A 21,176-nucleotide genomic window follows, 5' to 3' on the forward strand; every position below is an offset into this window, starting at 1 on the left:
GCTGTGAGGAGGATTTTATTGTATTCAGCCATGAGAGCAACAGTAAGGATAGGTACCTAAGGTTAGGTACTGTCGTTGCATGATTAGATCTGGCACTCCAAGTCATCTGGATGTGGCTCCATCACAGTTTGACAACACTAGGCTTTATACGCCTCTAACCCACTTGGCATTGGGCATGGTCACCTCCGGCTCATGTGCGACTGCCTTACTGTGTAGTAATCTATCAGTATCAAAGATCAGCTTTCAGACATAGAGGTTACATTTAGGGTACAATATGGTGTAGGTAACTGAGGTTAGTATGACTGTGTTAAGAGTTAGTAGGGTTAGTTTAGGGTCAATATGGTTGTGGTTATGGTGTGATCTCAGCCCGGGATGTGGATGACATGATTGGAGGACCATGCAAAGCTCAGAGACACAGACACTCACATGCAATGCAAGTCAACCCAAGCATGTTTTATGTAGACATAAGGGCACCAATCAAACCAAACCACTACTTCTCTAACCCTGAGTCTCGACTGGCTTTCACTGCATAGCGGGGGGGGGGGGGGGGTGCTGCCATCCTCTCTACAGGTTTACACTACTTAGCCAGGAGGCTAGTGTCTTCTCTCTTGTCCTCTCAAGAGATGTGCTTTTAAAATGCTGGGAGAGCCTTCGTAACAAGATGCAGCTGTCCATAATTACGAAACAGGATCACAGAAGGAAGGGAAGAGGTTAAGAGATAGTATGATTAGTGGTAGTAGGGTTAAGATTAGGGTTAGGTTTAGGTTAACAAAGTTAGTGGTAGTAGGTTTAAGATTAGGGTTAGTTTTAGGTTAACAAGGTTAGTGGTAGTAGGTTTAAGATTAGGGTTAGGTTTAGGTTAACATGGTTAGTGGTAGTAGGGTTAAGATTAGGGTAGGTTTAGGTTAGTATGGTCATGGTTAAGATTATCAGAATCAGAATCAGAATCTCTTTATTTCACCAAGTATGTTACACATACAAGGAATTTGTCTTGGTGAGAGCAACACGTATGACAAGTAACAAAAACACAGAACACAGATTATTCACAGTATTAAACTAAAGGAAAATTAAACTAAACAATAAATAGGGTAGGGGATAAATTAAAAAAGTAAAAAGTACTAAAGGTAATAAAGAGCTGAAGAAGCTGAGAAGCTTATGTTGGTTATGGCTAGGGAGAGGATGGTTAAGATTAGGGTCAGGTTTGGGTTAGTATGATTATGGTTAGAGCTAGTAGGGTTAAGATAGAGTTAAGTTTAAGGTTATTATAAAAAGGGTTAGGTTTAGAATTAAGTATTATGTAGGGTCATTATGGTTATAGGTAAAATCAGGATTGTATTTAATGTTAGTATAGTTAATAGTTATAGTTAAGCTTATGTTTAGATCAATATAGCTGTGGTTAGAGTTAGTAAGGTTAATGTTATATTTAGGTTTACAGAATTAAGATCAGGGTTAGGGTTATGGTTAGTATAGTTATGGTTAAGATTATGTTGGTTATGGCTAGGGTGAGGAGGGTTAAGATTAAGGTTAGGTTTACATTAGTATAAATATGTTAGAGCTAGTAGGGTTTAGTTTAGTTTAAAGTTAGTATGGATAGGGTCAAGGTTAAGATTAATGTTTATGGTTAGTATGGTTATTATGTTTAGTTTAATATAGTTTGGTTAGGGTAAAGGATTGGTATGGGTGTGGTTAGGATTATCATTAGGGTTAAGTTTGGGGTAGGGTAGTTATGGTTAGGGTGAGTAGGGTTATGATTACGGTTAAGTTGAGGAAAGTGTGGTTATGGTTAGGGTTAGTAGGGTGAAGATGGGTTAAGGGTTAGTATAGGTATGGTTAGAGTTACAGTTTATGGTAAGGTTTAGATGAAATTGCATCATTACTTGTCTACAATAATACATAAATCAATGGAAGTCCTCTGTAATATAGTAAAACAAGAATGTGTGCAGAGTACTCACAGTTTCTATGGGCATCCGTTTCTGCACTTTGAAGTGTTTCTTGGGCTCTAGCCTGTAGATGTGTTTATCTGTGATGAGCAGAGCTCTGTCCTTTGTATTATTGAACCAGTTCAGCTACAGAGACACAGAGAAACATTATTTGGTTTGAAAATTTAAAATGTAATTATTTTGTAATTAAAAACGAAGCCTCCAGTTTTACAGACAGAGAGGAAGACTAGTCCTAGACTACTTTTTCCAGCAAGTGGAGAATCTACATTCAGAATCCAGCATAGTCCAAGACTAGCCTAAATCCCTGCGCTGGAAATCAGCAACTAACGTTCTTTTTGTTATTTTAGGATATCATATGTAGTAACATCTACAAAGCTTATGAATTTTTTTGAATTGAGAAAGTGTGCATATGAAGAGAGAGAAAGCAAATGAGAGTAAAAGGAGAGAGTGAAAGGAAAGAGAAAAGACAGGGGAAAAAGGGCAAGAGAGAGGTCCTACCATCCTGACGAATCCAGAGAACAGGACCTGACTGTACTGGTCTTTATTCTTCAGCTCTTTAGTGATTCTCACAAAATTGGAGCTGGTTAAGGGACAGTCTCTGGCCTGCAAACATAAATCAGAAATCAGCACCAGGCGGGTTTGTCCATGGGTTCCAGGCATGATACAACAGGTTACCGGTTCAAGCGGATGGTCCTATCCCTCTGGGACTCCACATATAGAACCAAGTAATTTATAGTTGTCTGCATTCTGTTACATTTTACAGATAATAAACCAAGGGTTCAAATGATGAATGGATGTCTTTGCTCCAGCGACGTTGTAGCATGTCTGTGTCTGAGCTCTTACCCTGACCTTCTAAATGTATTGCACAAGTTAAATTGACAATAAAGGCACATTACTATTGCAGATGAACCCATGAGAAAGTAAACATCAAAGCAGTACTAGATGAAGACAAGGATGATGTGGGCGAGTGTGCATAAGGACCAGCCCCTGTCAAAGCAGACAGATGCAGGCAGGCATGACGTTGATGTAGTGCAGGAAGTTTTGTGGGTGCAGGCAGGCCTGACACTTTGTTGAAGGGGGTGGGTGTGGAAAATTCAGTCCGTTCATATCCAATACACTTTAAAAGCATGGATTTTACACTCTGGACAGGAATGTTTGTTTGTTTTGGTGTAAGAAACAATGCTAAACATTCTATAGAAAAGACATTCAATAACTATTAACTCTGATTTATAATAAAATATCTCTTCTACTTCTCTACACACTAATGTGGTGTAGATTAAAAGCTTACAATATGCATTTCAACACAAATTCTCCTTTAGTGAAACTACGACTGAGAAATAATTCAACATAACGTAAGAAGGGGTGATTCAAAGCATAAACACCATGAGGGAGGATTAAAGAGTGCGGCTTTGCTGCAGTATGAATATGCACGCTATATGAATATGCATCTGGCACACTAAGGGCACCTGACTGCTTCAAAGCGGCCCTGATTCATCTGTCATAAACAACGTAACCTGAGGCGACGTTTGAGCAGGCATGCTAAAACAGTGTACATGCACTGTAAAAGCCGACACTAAAAAAAGACAGTGTGCTGAATTTATTTGATCAAAATATGTTCTCAATACGTATGTTATGCAGTGTTCTTGTTTTGGGAATAGTGTAGCAACATTTGCAATATTTTGGTAATACTTACTAAAATTACATGTATATATGTTTTTATTATTATTATTTGCTTTTTAGGAGTAATTAAGTAATATGTTTGTTTTTCACTTTTCTTTGGCAATAATTACATTTATTCCAACTGTATTTACTTACTTTTAGAAATTATTGGATAGTGTATTTTTAATATATACTGGGGATATATTTGTAATCATTATTATTATTATTTTATATCTATATAATGAAACTGATACTAATGTTTTAGTCAATTGTTTTTGTTAATAATTGCATGATTGATTTTATTCTTTTCTTTTTAGTCTTTTTTATTCACTTATGTCGGGTAACGAGTTATATTTATTTACTTTTGGCATATAATTGTGTGATATATTCCAGTTGAATTCACTTATTTCTAGTAATAATTGAGTAATGTATTGTGTTTTTATTTTCTTATTACAAAACAATACTAATAAAACTTATTTTTTATTTTATTTCAGTTTTATTAGTTTTATTTTCTAATAATTGTGTAGTATTTTTGTAGTTTTATTAACTTACTGCAATTGTTGTAATTTATTTACTTACATTTGTCAATTATTATATAATTTCCATTATAACATTAATGATGCTTTTTTATTGCATCACCAGTGCAAAATGTGGTAACATAGTTACAATATAATGCAGCTCTAAACCCAACGATTGGCAAAAGTATGTGCGCTGAAAGACGAAGATAACAGTGTGGACAGTGTTAACAGTATTGATGTAATATATTTAATTCCTGTGGAAATGCTGTAAACATCAGGTTATTCAGTTCATCAATTCAATGCTTTAGTATTTCAGTATGAAGCAGAGCTGCATGGCATTGAGCTCAAAAAAAGAAGAGCTAAATGTATCTGGGTATTTGTATTTGCTAGCAGAAGGGGAATGTGGCCACTGTTTAGAACGCTAAACACAACCACATCTGAAACTATGGCTAAAGGTGTGAAGTGCATTCTCAAGGACACTTTCAAAAGCCTTCTGTTCACACTCCTGCAGAGAGAATTAGAGAGGGGAAGCTTTAGACTGAAATTTAATAAGACCCTGCTTTGGCTGCCTTGATCACTGCCAGCAGCGTCAGTGGCATAAGATGAAACAAAACAATCCAGCAGTTAAAAAGAATGATAAGACAAAAGCAGGTGCTAAACCACAGGCCCAGAGAAGTTTAAGTTTCTCTCATGAATCCCCCTGTAAATACTAAAGCAGTCAAAAGACCATCTGAATGAAAGTATGTTTTTCACCTAAATATTTAGAATTTTTCAACTAAAAGTGTTGCTTGTGTTATAACTTAAGTGAGCAGGCTGCATGTTCATTGTGGTCATGGTTAAATGGATCAGAATGTGGAACTGGAGCTTTCTGCAAGCTGCCTTGTTTCTACTACTGTATAACAGACTTTATGTGCTGTCTTTATTGTTGGATGCACTGCAGTGAACATCACACACATTCTGAACAAAAATGTATCACTGATTTTTTTCTTAATGGTATTTCCTGCCAAATGGACAACAGCAAATTCACTTAGATGGGTAGTAGAATGAGGCATGTGTAGTTTGCCCCACAGATGAAGGTTCCGTAATCACCCTTATATGAGCAGGAGCTAAACGTGTCCTTGCTTGAGCCCTCAGCATGCAAGAATATACAAGAGATTTTATAGAAAGAAGCTACAGAAGCTAATATAGAGCTTAAGACAGTGGACCAGGCACAGATCACTGAGGAGCTGTATGGCTCCGACTGCTGCTCCTAAAAGCTTAAAAAGAGTCAGCTGGCCTAAACAAGCCCTTTTATACACTCAGCTACACACTGTTATTGGATCAATCCCAGTAATGAGTCGGGGACAAGATCTATTAGCCCACTGACCCAGTCACCGTAAGTCACGGGGATAACAACACTGGTCATTTTCCGGACAAAGTAGGTTTAAGAGCACTGAAATTCTATTAGATGGGTAACGCTAACTATGTTTGTCCTAAAAAAAAGGGCTGTGTTGATTCAAATGCATGTAATAAATTCCAAATGATTAAAACACATTACAACACCACAGTTACTGCCAAAAGTAATATTCTGAAGGACAAAACCATGTAGATGCTTTTGAAATAGTGTCCTTAATGCATTTTACACCTTAAGAAGTAGCTTAAAAAGTGTTTGTGCATGGTTACACTTCAATAGTGTTATTGTACTGTATGTGCCTTTGTTGGTTAGAATTAAGATTCCCCTCACATTTGATCCCCACAGGCTCCTATTCTCTGCAACTAGCAATCATATGCAAGTTTCTAATAGAGTAGTTTCACAGAACTAACAGGGCTGGGAAAATAGGCCACGCTGTCCTGAAGGCAGCCAGATCAGCAGTGAGTCTGTGCAGAAGCGGACTGCATCTGCAGGGCTTTGACTGAGCGTGGAGAGAGAATTTAGTAGCCTCACAAGCCAGACTTGTAGTCATATTTAGGGAGGCTGGTGGGTTTTATCGCTCAGCGAGACCTATAACCATCTATTTTTGCAGGAAGAGGCCTTTTGCCTGACAGGCACATCAATCAACCACTGGCCATTGTTTGAATGTGATGTTTTAGCGTGATGTGCAACAAAGGAAACACATCATGTAGCGTAGATAAAGTCTTATGCTTAGGGAAGTAGGAAGTGACAGGGGGACGTTCAAAACAGCAAGTGTTAACCGGAAATGGTATGTCCATCAGCAAATATGTGAATATGTGTAATAATGTGAACTGGGGCCTTCTAGATTCTGCCTGATCTGGTAGCCATGTGGGTCCATATGCTAGTTAGTTCTGCTAGTAAATGTACTGAGACCATGATATACAGATCAGGCAATATTGAGGAAAGCAGAAAGGAAAGTTTCATGAATGTATTTGGATGCACACGAGTTTAGTGGAGAGGGAATTTGCAGATATGTTTTCTACTGTTTAAAAATCTATGCTGTAAAAAAATAATAGTGCACTAATGCCAAATAATAATAATAATAATAATAATAATAATAATAATAATATAGAAATGCACATAATAAATGAGCCTTCATTACACTCAGAGCAAACACACAGTTTTACCTTTTCTTTTTCTTACTTTGTTTGCTTTTTACAGAGAATGCAAGTATTGCATTGTCAATTACACATAATTATTGCTACATATTAATATGTATCTTTTTTACCCCATTACCCCAATCAGAACCCAAGCTCTAATTTGTGGTTCATTTCAGCACTCAAGTAAGCACTGAGCATTTATTTTTAATGCATATGAGTTAATGAACAATTTTGAAGCTTTTCCCAAGATCGCATGTAAAATTACTGTGAAGGTAATTAGAGAAAGTGCTAAATCAGAGAACTGTGTACTAAAGTACTGTGGAGTTACAGCCAAATGCAATTGATCAGCCTGGCCCACAGTGTATACACATGCAAATTCTTGGATATGGTGGTTAAAAGACTCACGTTGGCCAGGTAGTCTCTCTCCCAGGCTCTGTTGAAGCCCCAGTCCACTCTCTCTCCACTCAGAGCTCCCAGAGCAGCAACCTTTGCTCTAACCTCTGCCATGTCTGAGGGAGGAATGTTCTTAACGATCTGCCTTGCCCTCCACCTAGAGAAAGAGTAAGAGAGAAAATAGAAAAAGAAAAAAAAATGTCCTGGTGAATTTAGAGCTCAATTGTACAAATGTTAGTGCTCCACTCAATAAGTACTGGGAAAACTGGGCCTTGATAGTGTGACGCCGGCTCTGTACCTGCGATGGAGGTGTTGTGTGATTTTGTGGAACTGTATGAGAGCGGCAGGAGGCGTCGGCCACTCCACGCTTTTCCCGTAGTCTGACATGTTCCTCACGTTAGCAAACCGCCTCTCCACCTCCCAGAAATGAGCCTTCACTTTATAGCGCTTATAACAGCCCATGATGGTGTAAATGGCCCGCATCTGTCTACACCGCATCCGAGCCAAAGCACCTCGCCACACCTGCAGAGAGAGTGAATGACGTGATAAGGACACTCGGAGCAGAGTGAAAAATTACTGTTTCATGGCAAGCAAATCATCCTGGATTAAAATCACTCCATGATAATCACCATGAGACTGTACAAACTACACACACTGCAGATTCATACTGGATTAAAATCACTCCATAATAATCACCATGAGACTGTAAAATATACACACACTGCAGATTCATACTGTATAAAAACACTACATAATAATCACCATGAGACTGTAACACATACACACACTGCAGATTCATACTGGATTGAAATCACTTTATAATAATTACCATGAGACTGTGAAACATACACACACTGCAGATTCATACTGTATAAAAACTCTCCATAGAAATCACCATGAGACTGTAAAATATACACACACTGCAGATTCATACTGTATAAAAACACTACATAATAGTCACCATGAGACTGTAAAATATACACACACTGCAGATTCATACTGTATAAAAACACTACATAATAGTCACCATGAGACTGTAAAATATACACACACTGCAGATTCATACTGTATAAAAACACTACATAATAGTCTCCATGAGACTGTAAAATATACACACACTGCAGATTCATACTGGATTGAAATCACTCTATAATAATTACCATGAGACTGTAAAATACAGTATACACACACTGCAGATTCATTCTGTATAAAAACACTACATGATAATCACCATGAGACTGTACAAACTACACACACTGCAGATTCATACTGGATTAAAATCACTACATAATAATCACCATGAGACTGTAAAACATACACACACTGCAGATTCATACTGGATTGAAATCACTCCACCATTATTACCATCTGCTGTCACACGGTAAAACCTACACACACTGCAGATTCATACTGATTTATGACAACACGGCACAGTTATTACTGTGATGTTACCACGTGACCAAAGCAGGGATGGAGAAAATTAACCAGGCCTTTTTTTTAAAGAGCAGAAATGAAAGATGAAGGTGCAGAATAGGCACAAAAAGGGAGTGATAAAAATAAAGGTGCTGGAGGGAAGAATCTGGAGCAGGGAAAAGGACACAAGAGAGAAAGAGAGAGAAAGGGTTAGATAAAACCTATACCCCCTAAATAACCATAACATTTATTCGAACAGTAAAACTATAATCTACAATATTCAAACCATATGTATAGGATACAGTTTTTTGGCTCAAGATCAAGATTCCTAATTTGAAGGGTGAGAAAGTCCATTTAGGGAAAATCTCAAATTAGAAAACAACTGGGCCGGTAAAAGAGTCCGTCTGGCGTTTTCAGCCAGAAAGATCCAAAGCAGAGACTGATCCTGACTAAATGCTGCGGTATGAAATGATGAAGACCTAAAGGCTACTGATGAACAAAAGTTAAAGAACGGCAAATATCATCCATGCATCAGCACATCCCAGACCAGGACGGCTCTGCATGTTGTGCCTTGCTCTAACACGCCGGACCCAGAGCTTGTTAATAAGTTGATGGTTGGTTGGTGTGATTGCTGTAGCGCAGTGGGAAGCAACACTGCCCTTCCTTGTGGCAAACTAGGGTTTGAGCCCCTTACTGGACAAGCACACCTTGCTGCATCAATTCTACATCAATCCTTGGGCACGACTGTAACAATCTGTCAGAATGGACAGACAAACACTAGAGGATGTCTCTAAAGACTCCTAACTCTACATTTGTCTGTCTGTGTAGCATGATTAAAGTCACATCGTGTAAATCACTGTGGATAAGGGTGAATGCTAATGTTGCTGAGCTGAATCAGGTCAGCGTGATGAGGGAAAATACGCAGATGTGCAGAGTGTGGGGCCCTCAGGACTCCCCCAGGACTGTACACCAGCACATGGAGCTAGAAGATAGGGAATTTCTAATAATAGTGAGTGTAAACAGCTCTCACCGATATACTCACAATAGCACCACACACTAGCACTACCATGTTGATTATCTGGACAATGTGGCAGCAGCAGATGCACTAATGTCTTCACCTGGTCATGACGATAAAGCCCACTGAATTGGACTGATCTTAGAGAGAGAGAGAGAGCGAGAGAGAGAGAGAGAATCTATCAGACTGGACTGTGACAATCTGACATACAGCTGATGATCTTTCTAAAGTCAGTCCTTGTTCTGCAGTGGTGTGCGTGTGCGTGAGTATCTTTCTGAGTTTGGACCAAAGTCATGCTCCACTTTAGGCCCGGCTGTGTTAAATGGGTCAGAGCTGAAAGCAGGGCAGCTTGCACTGCGGATGAATAATTGAGTGTAATGTAATAATAATCATCCAATCACACTCATTGTCATAGTGCTATCATCATCCGCATTGTGTTCAGCCTCAGCACAGGAATCACACGATCAAATGGGACGACAGCAGCTACACAGGGAAACCTTAGCGTTTCTCAAGGAATTCCTCAGTGAAGATGCCGTTGCTTGTGTGTTGAACTGGAGGGAGGTGATTTGGTCATGTAGGCTATTAAGGTTACCCGAAGCTGGCCTAAACACTATGTGGAAACGGATGGGAACCTCTCGGGCAACCTCAAGGTTCCTAAACTATAAACCATATACAGCCATATAATTCTCAGTGTCGAACACTTAAGTACCCCCAGCCTCAGGTGAAACGCATGAACTAAACAAGACATGATAACCCTGAACCAAAACACCTGAACATGAACAAAACACTGAACCCGAAACATACATGAACGCAAATGAACAAGAACCGAGTCTTAGAATCATACATGAACGGAAACACAAAAGTCCTTCTGTGAGCTTGTGGGCAGCAGCTTGGCATCGCCCCGGGCGAGGGCGCGATACCGAGGGGCTGACAGGCACAGAGAAACTACCAGCTGTCAATTATGATCACTAACAGGAAGCTAAGAGGCCTTGTCCATAGACACTTTGGAATTTTCAGAATCACTAAATTAAGTAGTGGGTGTATGTAATTTTTTTAAAACCCTCTGTCTAATGATGTATAACCCTGTCATCACCTGTAATTGAATTCAGACTCTTAAAACAACAGTATCCAGTCTCCATCAGATGCAAAATTAATGGAACACACCAGGCTTGACTTGCAGAGGAAAACCCGGAGAGAACAAACTGGCTGAAATGGCAAGAAAATGGCAGAAGAGGTAAAACAAAAATGGACAGTGACAGCTCCTGAAAGAGAAACAGCGGAGAAAGGAAGAGACCGAACCCTCAGGGCACAAAAGCTGGAGAGGAGAATGAACAGAGGAAGAGACAGACAAAGGGAAAAAAAGAACGTCTGTCACCTTCTGCAGGAAGAGGACGAGGATGGGGATGAGTGCGGCTCTCTCCTGCTCCAGAGTAAAGAGAGAGCGAGGCGTTCGCACAAACAGCTTTGTGAGACCATACGCCACGTCCTCCTCGAAGCCGTGCTGGACAACAATGGCTTCCACAGCCTCTCGGTCACTGCTCATCAGGTGATTAGGCCAGGTGTACTCACACGTCATCTTATACCTGTACGGGGAAGACAGTAGAAGACATTATGACTAGCGCCAGACTAGCCTAAACCAGGTAAGACAAGCAAGGAATTCATACTGAATAAAGCTGTTTTTAAAAGGGATGCCACAGCCTTAGCAAAGTCTGTATAACACAATCACAATCACATTTTCCCCAGAGGCCTACAGTTTATATGATGCTAACTGATGGGAGTATAATCTTCTATCACCCGTTAGCTTAACCTTCTAGCTCCAGTGCTAATCTAAAGAAGCAAACTTCAGACAACTGATGTGTTTTGACTAATCAAATACATTTGTTATACAACTGTGTAAATCTGACATTAACACGTACCTACTGTATTACAGAGCCATGGGCTATTTTTAAGTCTTATATAAAAGCCTGTATTTCTCTTTTTCTTGGAAAACCAACGGTTTGTGTAAAATGGTTGAATTTTAATCTGATCCCATGCCTTCCTGTTGTAGTCTTCTTTTTTTCACTTGTAGGCATTACAAAATGGAAACACTGTCTGTGAGAAGTGGAATAAACCTCACTCGTCTGACTGTCAGGAACAGATCAACGACTGGTCAGTGATGTAGCAGCGTCTGAACATTTAGTAGATTATCAAGCTACTTTTGCTGAAGACTTCTTCTACACTATTATTTGGGGAGTCCGAGTGCAGATCTGTAGATGTAAACCTAAGAAATCCCTGATCATCTTACAGGTCTAATACAGACCACCTCAACATCCTCAACCAGCTGTTATAGACCTGCTGCTGACATCAGCCTAGAACTGGATCTTAACGGGCTGAGATTAATTGGCCAGGGTGAGGGTTAGAATTAGGTTTAAGGATTGGGTTTTAAAGTCAGTTTAAGGATTTGGATTGAGGTAAAGGTTAGGAATAATGCCAGGGTGGGGGTTAGGATTAGCTTTTGGGTTGATGTTAGGGTTAGGATTAGGGCCAGAATGAGGGTTAGGATTAGGGTTTGGGTTGAGGTTAAGGTTAGGATTAGGGCCAGAATGAGGGTTAGGATTAGGGTTTGGGTTGAGGTTAAGGTTAGGATTAGGGCCAGAATGAGGGTTAGGATTAGGGTTTGGGTTGAGGTTAAGGTTAGGATTAGGGCCAGAATGAGGGTTAGGATTAGGGTTTGGGTTGAGGTTAAGGTTAGGATTAGGGCCAGAATGAGGGTTAGGATTAGGGTTTGGGTTGAGGTAAAGGTTAGGAATAATACCAGGGTGGGGGTTAGGATTAGATTTTGGGTTGAGGTTAAGGTTAGGATTAGGGCCAGAATGAGGGTTAGGATTAGGATTTGGGTTGAGGTTGCAGTTAGGATTAGAACCAGGATTTGGGTAAAGCTATGTTAGGTTCTGCTTAATGGAAGTAACATATTAAGCCAGATCAACAGATCAACAGTAAATGTAGTAGCATCAGCGGCGTTTATTAATTAATATTGTACATCCAAAACGGACCACTCCAAATGTTGTTTGGAGTGGTCCAACATATGACAGAGGACACACTAAGGGTAAACCAGTCCATTGTGTTCACTGGTTAGGATGTGTGTGGGTGGGAGAGAGGGTGACCACTGACCTCTGCAGGAAGCGTTCGTAGGGCTGTCTGTAGGCAAAGCCAGCCCTGCGCACACGGACGTTCTCCAGTAGGCCCAGATACGCCACCTGGTGTCTACACCGCCCCTCATCGAACAGCATTGGGGACTTTACCTCATTTGGCTTTACACACCGCACATAGTATGGCTCCTGCAACACGCAAAACACTTTAAACTTAATAATAATAATAACAATAACAAAAACAATACAATTACTACTACTACACCACCACTAATAATAATAATAATAACAATAATAATAATACTTATAATAATAAGGAAACCTTTAAACAGCATATGGCCCCCAAAAGGTCGACACGTGTTGTACAAACCTCTATTGCCAAAGAATAGCCCCACCAGTTTGTACAGAAGCCCCTGTAGTTACTGAATAATACACCTTAGTGTGTAATAAGCCTTTCTGCCTTAAGGGGTTAATACATATAACATTCACACTGTTCTCATTTTCCATGACATATCTATCAGAGGTAGATTATATCTATTCAATATGATTTATTTTACTTCAGTCTTGGATACACAGTGTGCATTATTAGTATCATGACATGTCAGATTATTGACTTCTTGTAAAAAAAATTATATCAGAATATACAGAATATGCAATGTTGTTGTTGTTGTTTTCAATATTGTGCAGCCCTACTATTTGGGTATTCATGTTTCACCTCTGCTATTTTTTTATTATTTATGTTGTCGCTGTTGTGCAACGACCTTCTATATTCATTTTTGACATTATTATTGACATAATCTGAATCTGCATGGATCACTAGAAATGCTTTAACAGAACTTGTGATACAATCTTTTTACACTGACTTTCACTGCAGGTTGAGAAGGTTTTTGTCCTTCTCCTATAAAGTTATCAGGGGAATATAAAGGGAATATAAAAATGAAACTAACGATGGACCTGCCCCTCCCTACCTGATGGCACCGGTCAAAACCAGATCAATATCACTTTAAGCGCTTTTCGGCCTGGGATATTTTAAAGTGAAGAGCGAAGTACATCTGTAAGTTGCTCTGGAAGAGAGCACCCGCTGACTGCCATAAATGTTGTGCATAACTGCAATGTAAATGTAATGATGATTATTACTAATATCATTATTGTTTTACAGATATCTCTTTAATGCTGAGCAGCTTCTTGCTGCTGCTGTGTTTAATTTCATGGCTGTATTTTACATAATAAGTGCACAGCAAACAGAGCACACTGTCTAATACCACCATTGTCCTTTTCTTAAGGGTACATTTGAATTTCTGTCTCAGTCCACTTCTACCTGCTGCCATCTGTCCTTTTCTGTGGCTTTAGCTCTACACAAACACAGGAAGACCCGTCAGTCTATTATAGACCTTTTATTCATATTTCCATTTCAGTGATTTCACTGTAAATGCTTACAACTGTTTTTCACCAGCCAAAATAATCCTTCCCAAGCGAGAGTACTGTTTTATGTATTTAGTATTTTTTTCACTTTGACATTAGAGAGTGTTTCCTGTAAAACTTTGTAAAATATTATTGACCATACATATACATACATATATATTGACCATGATTCCACTTCTAAAGGCAATACAAGGAGAAAACGGGGGTGAATACTTTTTATAGACACTGTATGGTTACAGAAACACACCCAACATGCTTGTTTACAAAGATCCTGACATTCACCAATATTTTCTTATCTCTCAAACCATGGTGTGACCCAAAACACTACGTTTGTGCTCTGCTACACATAAAAGAATCACATAAAACCCAACATTGATATACCTTACAGCTGTTAACATATAACAATATGAAATCCGCCTTTGCTCATTTCTAGAGGCGCATGTCCTTACACCAACTTTTTAAGCGAGCAGTTGCGACTGGGATGAAAATGGACCTCCTATGAACCGTTTCACTGTGACAGCTACGAAGATGTCAGCCCGAAGGAAGGCACTCAGACGCCCCATGTGAAATAGCAAAGTGTTTATACAAATAAACCTGAAGTGAACTGAAGAGAGAGGGAACTCTGTACAGTTTGTCCCAGAACAGAGAGGGCTCATCTCGTAATGACAGTGTACTGTCCCCTTATTTCACTCATTGACCTCCCTCAACCTCCCTGCACATCTCTCTCTCTCTCCCTCCCTATGAGCACTTGGACCGGGTGTGTTTGGTTGTAATGCTGATGCTGTGTCCTTAAACTGCCGGCCCAGAATACACACTCTCTCAAAACACGAGAGACCATGAAATATGCATCAGCTAAAAAACAAAAGTACAACTAGTCTCAAACGAAAAGCTCAGGCATACTGAGAGACAAGCGTCCGCCATGGCTGAAATCTCCCCACAATGAGAGCATGGGGGCTCAGCGATTACATACTTCTATATGATTTTTGTTCAATTGGGGAAAAATAACAACTAAGGTACATACTGCAAGCCTTGTGCAATACACACAAACAAAGAGTCCAACTAAATTAATCCACAACCGGCCTATTTGTGTTCAAGACGTCTGGATGTACGTCTAATGTCTAATTTAGAAGCTGTTCATAGAATTTATGTTCCATTAATCTATTTCTGATAGTTATTAAAGATTATTAAGGGATGATGTGGCTTAACATCCTTCAATCTAAAATCAGATAATGAGATATGGTGATGTCACAGAGTTAATTGAATGAACAGAATCAACTGAAGTGAACTGAACTAAACTAAAGTAAGCTTAACTAGACTTAATTGAAGAAATATGAACTAAATTACACTAAAGTTAACTGAACCAAAGTGAAGTGAAGTAAACTGAATTTAGGTAAGCTGAACTGAGCTGAACTGAATTGAACTGAATTAAAGTGAATTGAGATGTTGTGACCTGAAGTGAACTGATCTTAATTTAAACTGATTGAACTGAACTGAATTGTGGTGAAGTGACATTAACTGAGCTGGACTGTGTTGAGAAAAATGTGTGTGCGAAAGCAAAAGACGAGAGAGAGAGAGAGGGAGACAGAGAGACAGAGAGAGAGAGGAGTATAAAAGTGGACAGTCCGGTCAGATTCAGGACAGGTGTCCCCACAGGACCTAAAAGAGAGCAGGCAGTCCTTAACTGTGACCTAAAAAACACAACATGGCATGGCTGCGTCCCCAATACACCACCCAAACACACACACACACGCACGTGTAGGCCTGCTGTAAAGCCATAGTGGATGTTCAGCTCATCCCGAAATAACATCAGAACATTTTTTAATCAGAGAGATACGAGGGAGGATCCAGCAGAATCCTACTATAACATATGCTCTCTCTGTCTCGCTCTCTCTCTCTCACTCTCTCCTACCTCTCTCTCTCTCACACGTTTCCTCTTTAGCGCTATCTTTTCTCACACATTTCTTGTCTCTCTATTGCTCTCCTAATGCCCTCTCTTCAATCCCCCTCCCTATCTCCTGTACACACACACACACACATAGCATCAACAAACTCTTCCAATCAGACGACAGCCATTACAGAGATTATATTCCAAACGGTAGAGATAATCTGACCAATCCTAGTTACAGGCATACGGCAGATGCATTTAAATTACTGTACACATAAAGAACGTGGAGAACCTGCTCAGTGTATGAGCTGGAAACACCAGCGAATTGGGATTACATGTTTACATATTTTACTCATGCTGCTTTTACAGTCATCCATATCCACTAACTGATCACTTTATTACACCTAGATTTAAAAACATCTAATCAGTTATGCAACTATCTAATTAGCCAACTTTTTGGCAAGTGAAATCATGCAGATACAAGTCAGTAGATTCAGATAATATTCTCATAGCCATATATTTATCTATTTATTTATTTATTTTAGATTACCAATTATTCAACCCACTCTTTAGTACTCTCCCCTATAACATGTAAGGATCCAGACACTGGAAAGGTGAGGACTGACACATGCCTCCTTCGACATATGCACATATGGGCAAGGGCAAGGGCACGGGCAGTGGTGGCTCAGTGGTTAGAGTGCTGGGCTATCGATAACAGGGTTGTGGGTTCGATTCCTGGGCTTGGCCAGCTGCCACTGTTGGGCCCTCGAGCAAGGCCTTTTACCCTCTCTGCTCCCTGGGCGTTGGCTGCCCACCGCTCTGGGTGTGTGTGTACTCACTGCCCCTAGTTCACTAGTGTGTGTGTCTTCAATACCACAGATGGGTGGAGGACACATTTCACTGTACTGTGACAAATACATGCACCTTTACTTTTTACAACCAGCCATCACCTCAATTCCAACTGTTGCAATGGCGATGCAGCGTCATTGGGCCACCAACGTACTTGAAGGAAAGCACCAGGTACCCAGCTCTGATGCATTAGCAAAACATCAGTCATAACAGGTATGACAAGAGTGTTAAATATGGAAGCTGGAGAGGCAACTGAGTGAGGAACGATATCAGTATTTCAATTCTGCAGATGTTGTGTGAGAGTTTGTAAAAAACAAAGTGTAAGAAATGTGGTTAGATCTAATTGATCGAGAACTTACTAAGTAGTTTGGAACATGTAGTATTGATAAAAGTGTCAAATTTAAGTATACTCAAACATTTACAATTAATGCCTACTTAGAACTGGTCATTTCTTTTATATGGTTTCCATGGACACTAATTTATCAACAACAAACGGTGAACAGAGACGCAAGTGCCGCTGGAGTTACACTTGCAATGACATATGTTGGCATTGCAACACTTCATCACTTGCTGTTTGGTAGTCCCATAAACAAGTGGCAAATGGCAAGGCCAAATGTGCTAAAGTGCCTGAGAGAGTTAAAAACACACTGCAGGTACTAAGTAAAACTTTACAGTGACACACTGAAATCAGGGAGCACCAATAACATTTGAACTTACCTTGCAGGCGAGCTTGTCGATGAGGGCGATGATGGAGTTTTTGAAGAGTGTGGCTGCAGTCAGTGGCCGCTTGGTCACCTCTGTAATACTCAATTTACCATCAGGCCACATTTCTGTAAGCACCGGGTCCGAACTGCCGAGAAAAACAGTGTCGATTATCGGGAGGACTTTGAAGTTAAATATCACAACTAAAGCTCAATTTAACAAGTCTAACAACGTTAAAAGACTTTTTTAACATTTAAAGTTTGTTGAAAAAAAAGACGAAATGTTCCCAAACTTTTACCAAATGCATAAGTTATAAATTAGAAGAAGAACCTAATAATTACTTAAAGGTGAAGGTGGTTACTCATTTGACAATTTTTATTTTAGAAAATGTCATATTAACAGAAAGCAACTAGCACTACTTACTACTGGTAGAGCTGATTAGTTGGTGATATGATGAGCTCTATTGCTATTGCTATTACTCTATTGAGGAGTAAAGTGGTGTGGCCACACTGGCATCACAAATGTGCATAAGACAATGTCAGACAGTCCTACAACCGCATATAAAAAGTGTAAATATCTGTTTGATATCTGTCTGATGAACTGATCAGACGTTAAAGTGAAAGATTCTGTTCCACATGTTAAGCAGAACTGTATTGTTTAGTGTATTTTCTGCTCATTCATCATTTCTTCTGAAATCAAGGGTATTAAAAAGACCTCATCCTGCTTTTGTTGGAGTAACTATCTCTACTGTCCAGAGAAGGCTCTCTACTAGATTTCAGAGCGTTGCTGTGAGGATTTTTACTGCATTCAGTGACAAGAGGTCAAGATGTTGGATGATCACCAATCCACCTCATCACCTCAAGAACAGTTGTATAAGTACTTGTTGGTTTGAGTTCTAGTTTAGACTCTAGTGTAGTGAGGTCACCGTCCAGTCCACCATACATGAAACCAATTAAGACAATTTCATAGACAAGAGGACAAGAAGGATCAAAGCAGCCTCTTCAGCTCTACCTGTTATACATCAGCCGTTTGAAATCCTGGAACAGCGGGTCCTTGTTCTTGTCAAGAAAGCCTTCTACTGAGTACCTGAGGAAGAGAGGGAAAATTGATTGGTCTAGCGGAGATCAGCAAAGTGAGTCAGAAGCAGGGAAAGAGCAAAGGCTCAGAAACGGGGCCTGAACCGTGAGTCACTTTGAGCAGGTTAGAGTGAGTCACGCCATACAGGTAAAACAGCACTTAGAGCAAACCCACCTTCCAGCCCCACTAATGCAGCATTTCAGTCCGATTAGAGCTTCAAGACTGTATTAATCAACCGCTCTCACCACTTCTGCGTATTAGCACGCGCTAATCAAATTAGCCAGGAACACAATTATGTAAGTGCACTCTGTCAATTTGTGTTGATGTGAAAACCAGCTTAGAACAAACAAGCAAAAGTGAAAAAACAAAAACTGGCGTCGGCCAGGGTGACTGCTGGTTACGTAAAGTGTTAAAGCTGTGTGTGTGGAAGGCCAGGTGGAGATTAACAAAGACAGATGTGTTCTAACACATCACACACACACACACACACACACACACACACACACACACACCCCACACACACTCCTGAACATTCATTCTCATTCTCATGCACATGAACATATACACACACATATACAGTACATACACTTCCTCATCTTGCTCGTTATCTCACTCACACACATATACATATACATGCATACATACGCTAGAGTTCGAAAGTTTGGAATCACTGTTTTTACTAAATGCAGCACAGAAGGTATAGAAGGCATCTAACTGCACAAGTAACTGGCAAATCAACCCCCCACCCCACCCCCCACCCACGTCCATTTGCTTTAGGAAGATTTAGCAGCTGCGATAGTTTCCAGAATGTGTGTTATTAAGTACTGACTATTCACAGATACAGATATTTGGATCAGAGGCACCCTATATTTTGCATCCCACTGTATACATACACATAGATATATTGACAAAATGACATGCACATTCATTGTTTTTTCCAAAATCAAGGGTATTTATCTTGCTGTTGTTAGAGCACTTGTCTCTTCTGTCCAGGGAAGAAGACTTTCTATTAGATTTGAGGATTTTGGGGCATTGCTTTGAGGATTTACATTCAGCTACAAGAGCATTAGTGAGGCCAAGATGTTGAACTCAGAGAACACAGTTCCACCCTGGCCAGAATGGAAACTACTACTACTCCACTACTACTACTGTTATTAAAAAAAAAACATACTGTACACTCACTGAAGGTACAGAAGGCAACTGTCACTGGAGTCGTGGTTTTCAATACATTTAGTTAAAGAGGGTTGGGTGGTATCTATTTTTTTTTTCATCATCATACCGTCTTAAAATAATACCACAGTAGTATCCTCGAGTGACTGCTGACTAATGATCGAGTGACTGGTGTCACAGAAAGTTGAATTTGAAAGTTAAAGTTTTTTCCTGTGGTTTTGGATCGGTAGCCCACTCGCTAGGCTAGCCTTTGCTGAGCTAGTTCGGCTAGTTTGAGTGTTAGACAGCCCAGATCAGCAGCTGTTGATTAACTGCTGAGCTAGTGACACAAGTGTAAATGATAAAAACTTGAGAGAGCGAAGTCAAGCGAGTGGTGATGGGCGTAATAAAAAGGAGAAATGAAAGCAGTTTTGCTGTGTTTGGACTCATACCTGACTTTCTAGGCTTAGATAAGTTGGTAAGCAGGCTAAATACCACAGCACAGACACTGTTCCAGCTCACTCAGGCTGAAATTATGTCAGTTTATGGGATAAAACCACTGTTTTCAGGCCGATTTAAATTTTTCACTTTCAGTGAAACTTAGTGAGCTTCCACAGCACACCACCCTGTGTCAACTTTGGATCCATTATAACAAACCCTAGTGTGATTGCTCTGTTAGTGCAGTTTATCAGAGTAAGTGTGAACGCTGCTTTTTGAACTCCAATGCACACCAAGCAAGCAGACCACCTGAGTAAATGGGTCTTGGTCCGTTTGTGAACGAACTCTGGTGCGGTGCGTTTGACATATGAACACAATATGAACTAAACGGATCTAAATTAACCAAACCCAGAGTTGTGGTACAGACACGGGGTCACTCCTGACAGCAAAATCTAGTATCATCCCTGACCACCTGTCGCTCCACCAAAGCCATGTTGTCTGCATCTACCCGCTTTATCACGGGTGAGTCTCTGTGCAGACCTGATCATGTTTCTGTGCTTTACCTTTTTCTGATGCTTTAGTTTAACCACACTATACACAGTGTTCCACAACTAGCCATCATTAGATCTACAATCGTTTATGTACAGAAACATCAATGGACTGCCCACCCCAGAGTCCAGACTTCAAACTCATTAAATGTGTTTGGGAGGACATGGATGCTTCTGAACTTTGGAGTTGTGGAAAAACTCTCTGATTGTGTTGCTCCCACACACATTCAAATAAGCTACATGTAGTATAGTGTATAGATACACAAACAGTTTTCTTGTTCACACATGCGAAAACACACACACAAACACACACAGAGTTCGGTTTCTATCTACTATCACATAAAGTATACACACACATTTCTTGGTCAAATTATGCTCACAGACACACCCCCACAATGATATACTGTGCACCTTCTTACTCATTCGCTTGCTCACTCACATCCATCCACCTACACATACAGCTAACTCTCTCACACACGTGAATGGGCACATGGCTGAGAGAGTGTGG

The 21,176-nt window shown here is 40.0% G+C and overlaps 1 protein-coding gene across 1 annotated transcript in view; it reads right to left on the reverse strand.

The window, feature by feature from the left end:
- Positions 1–21,176, reverse strand: part of myo1g (myosin IG) — a 77,050-nt gene that overhangs the window by 30,984 nt on the left and 24,890 nt on the right. Inside the window, exons 13-20 of the mRNA XM_072674680.1 lie at positions 18,468–18,542; positions 17,472–17,604; positions 12,621–12,787; positions 10,846–11,053; positions 7,341–7,564; positions 7,055–7,199; positions 2,439–2,543; positions 1,953–2,066 (exon numbers count right to left, since the gene is read on the reverse strand). Of these exons, the coding sequence (XP_072530781.1) occupies positions 1,953–2,066; positions 2,439–2,543; positions 7,055–7,199; positions 7,341–7,564; positions 10,846–11,053; positions 12,621–12,787; positions 17,472–17,604; positions 18,468–18,542 (1,171 nt within the window). The remainder of the gene's footprint in view (positions 1–1,952; positions 2,067–2,438; positions 2,544–7,054; positions 7,200–7,340; positions 7,565–10,845; positions 11,054–12,620; positions 12,788–17,471; positions 17,605–18,467; positions 18,543–21,176) is intronic.

This window comes from Salminus brasiliensis, chromosome 3 (genome assembly GCF_030463535.1).
Source record: "Salminus brasiliensis chromosome 3, fSalBra1.hap2, whole genome shotgun sequence".
Taxonomy (NCBI): Eukaryota; Metazoa; Chordata; class Actinopteri; order Characiformes; family Bryconidae; genus Salminus; species Salminus brasiliensis.